At 42.7% G+C, this 8,817-nt stretch overlaps 1 protein-coding gene across 1 annotated transcript; it reads right to left on the bottom strand.

Annotated features, from left to right (window-relative positions):
• Positions 1-1,265: 1,265 nt before the first annotated feature.
• LOC122945404 (gamma-crystallin 1-like) lies at positions 1,266-3,301 on the bottom strand. Its single transcript, XM_044304476.1, has 3 exons — positions 3,293-3,301; positions 2,163-2,438; positions 1,266-1,541 (listed from the first exon to the last, which is right to left on the bottom strand). Exons 1-3 carry the CDS (start codon positions 3,299-3,301, stop codon positions 1,266-1,268), a joined length of 561 nt encoding a protein of 186 aa, XP_044160411.1.
• Positions 3,302-8,817: the final 5,516 nt, after the last annotated feature.

The raw sequence follows: 8,817 nt of genomic DNA, 5'->3' as shown, positions 1-8,817 counted from the left end.
CAGCAGCAGACCCTCACCCCAATTTTTTTAGATGGTCACCTCAGCAGCAGACCCTCACCCCTAATATTTTAGAGAGTCAGCTCAGCAACAGACCCTCACCCCTAATGTTTTAGATGGTCAGCTTGGCAGCAGGCCCTCGCCCATAATTTTTTCATGGTCAGCTCAGCAGCAGACCCTCGCCACTAATGTTTTAGATGGTCAGATCAGCAGCAGGCCCTCGCCTCTAATGTTTTAGAGGGTCACCAGCAGGCCCTTGATCGTAATGTTTTTGAGGGTCACCAGCAGGCCATCAATCATAATTTTTCAAGGGTGTGTATGATGCCCTCCTTTATATGTAAGGCTACTTTCACACTGGCGTTTTGGCTTTCCGTTTATAAGATCCGTTCATAAGCAGTCCAAAACAGATCAGTTTTGGCCTAATGCATTCTGAATGGAAAAGGATCAGCTCAGAATGCATCAGTTTTAGTCTCCATACCGCTTTAGAGGCGTACACCAAAACGCTGCTTGCAGCGTTTTGGTGTCCGTCTGACAAAACTGAGCCTAACAGATGCATTCTGACACACAATGTAAGTCAATGGGGACGGATCCATTTTCTATGACACAATAGAAAACTGATTTATCCTCTATTGACTTTTAGTGGTGTTCAAGACGAATCCGTTTTGGCAATGTTAAAGATAATACAAACGGATCCACTCTGAACGAATGCAGACATTTGTATTATCTAAATGGATCTGTCTGTGCAGATCCATGATGGATCCGCACCAAACGCGAGTGTGAAAGTGGCCTAAGTTGTTTTTTGTACGTTAAGCCACATTAAGCTCCCCAAAAAACAAGCTTACTGTCACTCATTTGCCTTGTGGGTAACCAAAATCCAAGAAACTTCCAGGATAGGATTTGGAAGCTGAGATCTTAGGTTGTGCAAAGTTTCAAGGCAATTGATTGAGGTTTAGGCACATTATGGTACATTAAGCTACAGTAAGCCATTTTAACATTACATTTTTTAGGATGTCCCAGTAAACAGATCTGCCAGGATAATCTGATGTCTGACAGGGGGGAAGAAAAGCTCAGACATGAAAATCAAGAATTTTGATTTTCGGACCGGACAACCTCTTTTTATTGTTTTTCATTGTTATTACAATTGTAAGAATTTTTAATAAGTGTATGTATGTATATCTGTTAGTGTTACATAGTAAGCATACAATGGTTTTGCCTTGTGTAGTCACATATTTATTAATATATTTTTGTATAAGCCAAAATACTGTATATTAATGCAGATATTGAACTCGTCTGAAAGAACCAATCCTAGGACTAAAAGCTCCCCAGTCGCTGTATCTCCTGTATTCTGCAGGTCTCAGGTAATACTGACGTCCCTTGTAGTTGGGCTCCTCATAGAACATCCAGTAACCATCAAGCACCTGGCAGGAGTAGATGTCATTGTAGTGGAATTGCTCATGGACATGAGGACAATCTTCAGTGAACTCCATCATCTGACCTTTGAAATCTTCTTTTTCATAGACTCTAAGCCTGAATGGTCCTCGATGCTGTGTTTTAGAAAAACATATAATAAGTTTAAAATCAGTGACTCTCATGATGGAAAAAGGTGTGTTCCATAAAACAACACCTCTGTTTAATACATTTGGCTTGTTGACAAATTTCATTTATATAGTCTTTAAATAAGTTTTTGCCGCTCCTCCATAAAAAAAATCTTTAAAGGGGTTGTGCAAGAATGGAGGGGGGGTCTGATTTTACATCTTCGCAGCCAATCATTGGCTGTGGCAGAGACTGGATTCCATTGTGTCATGTGACCATTTCTGCTGTTGCGACGTCAAACCAGGTGTTTACAGCAAGGGAACCCAGCTGAGCATCGCAGGCTTGGAGAAGAAAAAGTGAGGAGCCAGCACCAGTAAGCAGGTAAGTAATCTTCCCTTTACCGGTCCAGCTAAGTTGGGGGTCACCAAAACACACCTGTTCTTGCACAACCCCTTTAAAAACTTTCTGTTTTTTCAGGTCTATTTTTCACTAAATTTTGTATAAAGATCTGTAAGTAAAAAGTATCACACATATTGAAATATAGAAGAAAGAATGAATATTCCCAAATAGTGTTCACATACCTGTGGGTCATGCAATACAGATCCTATTATTGAAATGATAAATATATTTACCTGTGGAGTCAAACGGCAGGATCTGATGGAGTCATTGTAACCCAGCCATTGGTGGAAATCGGGATATTCCCCTTTTCTAAGAAAATACTGATGTCCTCTGTAGTTGGGATATTCATACAGGATCCAGTTTCCGTTTTCTACTCGGATAGAATTGCAGTGGTTGAAATATGAAGACAGATCTGAGGAATCAGAGATGCACTCATAAGAGCGACCCTGGAAATTTTTGCCCTCGTAGAAGATAATCTGCAGAAATATTAATGAAAAAAAAAAAAAAAACTTAAAAGTTCAGTGGATCTTAAATGTCACATACTAAATTTGGAACAATCTCAAATAATATAAATTGCACTGGTTTTTATATGCAGGCAGGGGCAGTGATATGTCATGCAGAGCTACTGCCTGTACCCACTCCACTCAACTAAATCCTGGCATAGCACATCCATGCAGGGCTTCCTGTACTCATGTGTTATGTAGAGCATTTAGCTAAGTGGACCATGCACTAGGAGATCGCTGCTCCTGTCTGTCCCTGTCCACTCAGCTAGACCCTGGTATAGCACACAGGTGCAGGGTTTAATGCACTCATATTCTATGCAGAGCTTTTAGCTGAGCGGAGAGGGTACATCCACGAGCAGCAATGTGTAATGCATAAACTGCTGCATGTGCCCACTCTGCTCAACTAAATCCTGGTATAGCGGATCAGTGCTTTTAGCGATGTGCTATGCAGTGCTCCTGCTTGGGCCTCTGCTCCTGCCTGTACTGAGCTGTAGCATCGATTCCTGTGGAATCTGTACACTGCATATTGTACATACAAAGCGCTATATGCACGCTGAACTTTGGGTGCCTCTTTCTGCATCAAAACTATAAAATTGATAAATACATATTAGAAAATGAGTTATGGCATTTTAAAATACATTTTTATAAAAGTTTGGATACTTCAGATACTATTTTTTCATGCATTTTAAGAATAGATAAGTAAATAAAAAATTTCAACATGACAGAATACAGTGATATACGTATGTCCACTGGCAGGATTACCCAAGCTTTGGTTCATATTAGAATATATAGAATAAGTGCCACACATTCACCATAGAGTAGCATGCTTTAAAATTTGGAATGATTAAAATGGCACTTACCTTAACCATCTTTGCTGTACCTGTGCTGTAGGGGCTATGAACTGTGCAATGGTAAGAGTGGAAGACCTTTTATACATGTGGTCCTGCTGATGTAGATGCATGCAGTGCAAATGACACTGACCTTTCTTTGTTTACTATGTAGAATGTATAGTTCTTTTTTCTTCTTTTGCTCAAGTGATCAATTCTATTCATTGCTTAAACCCTTCAATACAACTACAAGCATGTTTCTCCAGGTTTACAATAGTGTAATGGTCTCTGGGTGTGTGAAAATGTACATCTAAAAAATAAAATATACTGGGAAAGAATTTTAATACTGGCATTTTATGCACCAGTCTTATCCATATTTCACTTTAGTTAAAGGCACCAAATGTATTAAAGGGATATTCCGGCCATATCTATTAATGACCTATCCTCGTGATAGGTCATCAGTATCTAATCAGTAGTGTTGAGCGCAAATATTCGAATCGTGAATATCGCCACTTTTAGAATTCGGGAATATTTGGAATATAGTGCTATATCCTCGTATTCGTGAATAGTGCTGATTGCGAATATTCTAATCGCTAATTTATCATGAATATCGGCACTTAGCAACATCCCTAGCAACCAATAGGAAAGTTGCCTACCCCTTAGTGTTTATCGCAAATATTCTAATCGCAAATTTTTATTGTGAATCTGTTACATTGCCGATTTTTCGCAATCAAGTAAATAATGACTGGAGATCTCGAATTCTCAAATTTGTGAATTTATGGCGAATATTCAGCCAAAAATTCACAAAATATTGCGAATTCGAATATTGCCTATGCTGTTCACCACTACTAATCAGCAGAGTCCGCCACCCGGCACCGCCACCAATCAGCTGCTTGAAGAGGAGACAGCGCTTCTCTTTATCAGGCCTCACGCACACGGCCGTTGTGTGGTCGTTCCATGCATTGGGGACCACAATTTGCGGTCCCCAATGCACGGGCAACATCTGTGTGGCGGCCTGAATGGATGAAACTTGAATGGGTCCCTGATGTGTCCGCACCGTAAAAAAATAAAACACGTCCTATTTTTTTGCGATGCAGAGGCATGGACAGAAACACCATGGAAGCACTCAAGTGAATGGGTCCGCATCCGTGATGGGGGGTGCACATGTGAGGGCCGCAATACAGCCACGGCCGGGCAATGGCCATGTGCATGAGGCCTTACACTGCACTTAGTCTTGGAAGTGCAGTGTAATACAAGTACTCACTCCATTCAAGTGAAGGGAGCAAGTACTTTGAATTATACTATGCCACTATGCTCAACAGGAGAGGACGCATAGTTAAAAGATGAGAGCACCACTTCTCCTTGTCAAGCAGCTGATCGCAGGAGTGTCGGGTGTCAGACCCCTGACAAACAGATATTGATGAGCTATCCTGAGGATAGGTCATCAATATATATGGCTGGACAATCCCTTTCAGAGGTGCATCATCTTAACATGTTTGTTGCATCTTTAGCTGGCCTTATGTATGAAATTTAAATCTATGCTATGAACAGGGATAGATTTGTTGTATAAGTTGCATCAATTCCTATCTTAAAGGGGTTATCCAGGATATTTTAACTGATTATCTACTAGGTAGGTCACCAGTATCTGATCAGTGGGGGACAGGTGATCAGCTGCTAGAGAAGGCTCCATCACCCACAGTAGTGCTGCAGCCTTCTCTTAGCTCCCTAAGTACAGCACCGTACATTGTATAGTGCAGAGTAACTTGCTATATTAAGCATCTGCAGATCCTGCTGATAAGTAAGGGAAACCGGGCCAAAGACATTCTCATCATCACACCACCACTAGGCCAGTATCATCTAAGTGCTGAATCACCACCAACCAACCTGCCTCAATATCCTTGCTGGTGCCAGAAGAGAATTGCATTAAAGTCTGCTGCCACTGTTTGCATTTTCAAGTTCCACCTTGCACATAGTAAAAGGAATTTGTTACGTTCAATTCTGGCCTCATTCTTCAGTGCTACAACCAGTGGCGTACACAAAATCCATGGGGCCCCGGTGCGAAACTGATCCATGGGGCCCCCTCCCTGTCGCCCACCCCACCTTCCCCCCCAACCCGTCACAAGAATTTACTTGGGCCCCCTGGATTGGGATTAATAATGCTCCGTGCCTCTCTGTGATCTCTTTACTACAAAATCACAGTGAGATAAAGTTGTCACTGTGATTTTGTAGCAAATAGATCACAGAGAGACAAAGAGCATTATCAATCATGTTAGTGCTCTGTTTCTACGCTGTCCAGTACGGGGCTTGGCTCTCTTTCACGCAGCGGATTACCCGCACAGGATCCGCTCATGTGAAAGAGCCCTGAGCCCAATGCATGGCTACACTCACCCAGTCCTAACTAATAAAATCTGGTCCTACCTCATCCAGGGTGTCGCTGGCGTGATGTCCACTGGATCCAGAACAAGGTCCCTGTGGTGATAGAGAAAAAAAAGAATAATCACATAAGGAAGGGACGGTGACTGCCCCTGTGAAATCACCAGCAGGGGGCGCTGTGCTGGCCTGTGACACTGAGCCATGCCAATGTATAGCATACATTTCCCCTAAGTGCTACTACACAGTACTAATGCCCACCTTGTGGTCCCTTTAAAATAGTTATGTCCTCCTTGTGGCCCCTCACAGTAGTTATGGCCAGATATATGCCCCCCTTACAGTAGTTATGGCCAGGTGTATCCCCCTCACAGTAGTAATGCCCAGATATGTGGCCCCTCACAGTAGTAATGGCCAGATATATGCCCCCCTTACAGTAGTTATGGCCAGGTGTATCCCCCTCACAGTAGTAATGCCCAGATATGTGTCCCCTCACAGTAGTTATGGCCAGAAATATGCCCCCCTTACAGTAGTTATGCCCAGATGTGTCCCCCTCACAGTAGTAATGCCCAGATATGTGTCCCCCTCACAGTAGTAGTAATGCCCAGATATGTGTCCCCCTCACAGTAGTAGTTATGTCCAGATATGTGCCCCCTTACAGTAGTTATGGCCAGATGTGTCCCCCTCACTGTAGTTATGCCCAGATATGTGTCCCCCTAGGACAGCGGGCAAAATGGAATATATATACAGCGGAGGCAAAAAATGGAATACATACACAGGGGAAAAATGGAATATATACAAAGGGGGCAACATGGATATATATATATATATATACAGGGGCCCTGTGTGTGTATATATATATATATATATATCCATGTTGCCCCCTTTGTATATATTCCATTTGTCCCGTGTATGTTTTCCATTTTTTGACGCTTCTGTATATATTAAATTTTTGGTATTACTATTTTGCCAAGTATTTCGGGTCGGGCCCCTATGAAGGATTTGCCGCACTGCCAGATGCTCCCTGTGTTCCCTGTGAGCCGGCACATACAAAAAAAAATAAAAAATAAATAACTTACCTACTCTGAACCTGCTCTGCTCCCGCCGTCTTGTTCATAATCCCTTCTTCTGGCGTGCGTCGGCCGCGTCATACCGTCAACCGGCGTGATCCCGTGAGACTTGGCGCGAGGGTCACGGGTCTGGAGCAAGGGTGGAGGAGGGGCCGCCGCGCAAGGTAGTAACTGCGAGTGCGCAGTGCTGCACTGCCGGCCAGACACAGAGGCCGGGGCCCGACCGGCCATATACTCTTAAAACCTTTTTCAAAATCATTTGCGGTGGGGCCTTGGGTACAGCACTACTGCAGGGGCCAGGGGTCCACAGGCGGCCGGGCCCCCTGGAGTGCCGGGCCCGGTCGCAACTGCGACCGCTGCGACCCCTGTATGTACGCGCCTGGCTACAACTTTCACTACAACAGGCCCCAGGGAGCACGACCTGAGGTAGGACACAGTGACACAATCACACTACTCCAGGGCCACTACCACTCCCATTCTCCACACTGGCTCCCACAGGGGTTTGCTGCACGTTTCACTCCTTTTTTTTTACTATTTTTGAAAAGTGGCTGGAAAAAAGTAAAGTCGATAATTATTGGGCAAATTTTCTGGAAATTCTTCAAATAAAAGTATTTTTTTTCTCAAAGAGAACAAAGTTTTAGCAGAGCTTAATAAGTATACAAGATTTACATATCTAGGAAAGATTAGGAGAGAAAATAATAAAAGACAAGCGCAAAATACGTAATCATTTAGTCCTAATAATGCTCATGTCTAAGATATAATAAAGAAGTTTTCAGAGAAGGTAAATTACTGAATTTAACTTCCAGTGTCCATTCACAATCATTTGATTGTTCCTTTGCTCTTAGGGCTTCATTTTGAAAGGGCTTCAAAATCCAAGCTTTAGCTAAAAAAGAAATTGTGCTATTAACATAGATATCATAGTTCTTAGTTTCAGTCTATATTTTTAATGAAAGTAGAGAGAATTTCAAACCGTTTTCATATTTTGATCAATGATATGCTCTTGGAAATGGGCATACATATAAACCTAAAATTAGAAATCTGTCAAAAGGGTTAAGTTCAGCTTATGAGGTCATTGTATAGAGGTCAATAATAAAAACTCTTTTCTCTGTTAACAAAGAAACGTAAAGTTTTTTGTTCTGTTCTGCTCTTGTGACAAATTTCGACTTATAGTGAAACCTTTCTGCACACTGATAAAGAGTGGCATCTTTTTTCCAGGTTTTTCTTCTGTGTATTCTAAAACATGCTCATGTGCTTAAGAGCCTATTGTGATGTAATGATATTGACAGATATTTAGAACATCAGGTCAATGATGCTGTGGCTCTTGTGGCTTAGTTTATATCATGCTTTAATTAGAATTTATGATTTTGTTATGTGCTTCAAAATTACATAGAACAGTCAGAGGAACAGGATAATAAACAGATCACATTTAAACTATTAGTTTATTACAATATTACTGCTAAAAGGCCTGAGTAGTGAGTACCCACATTAGGCTACTTTCACACTAGCGTTCGATCGGATCCGCTCTGAACGGATCCGCTCATATTAATGCAGACGGTGGCTCCGTTCAGAACGGATCCGTCTGCATTATATTGGCAAAAAATGGCTAAGTGTGAAATTAGCCTGAGCGGATCCGTCCAGACTTTTACATTGAAAGTCAATGGGGGACGGATCCGTTTGAAGATTGAGCCATATTGTGGCATCTTCAAACGTATCCGTCCCCATTGACTTACATTGTAAGTCTGGACGGATCCGCACGCCTCCGCACGGCCAGGCGGACACCCGAACGCTGCAAGCAGCGTTCAGGTGTCCGCCTGCTGAGCGGAGCGGAGGCTGAACGCCGCCAGACTGATGCAGTCTGAGCGGATCCGCATCCATTCAGACTGCATCAGGGCTGGACGGAAGCGTTCGGGTCCGCTCGTGAGCCCCTTCAAACGGAGCTCACGAGCGGACAGCCGAACGCTAGTGTGAAACTAGCCTTACCATCACCAAATGCAGAAGAAAATCATGTCTTTAAAGACTATGTCTAAATACAAGAGCTTAAACTTTATCAGCTGTGATCATTGTGAGGGAGACAAAAGGCAGCAGTAGGCGCTATAGCAGATACATATTAAAAAATATCAA

This window comes from Bufo gargarizans, chromosome 8 (assembly GCF_014858855.1).
Source record: "Bufo gargarizans isolate SCDJY-AF-19 chromosome 8, ASM1485885v1, whole genome shotgun sequence".
In the NCBI taxonomy this organism is placed as follows: Eukaryota; Metazoa; Chordata; class Amphibia; order Anura; family Bufonidae; genus Bufo; species Bufo gargarizans.
This window is presented reverse-complemented; position numbering and strand designations above follow the sequence as displayed.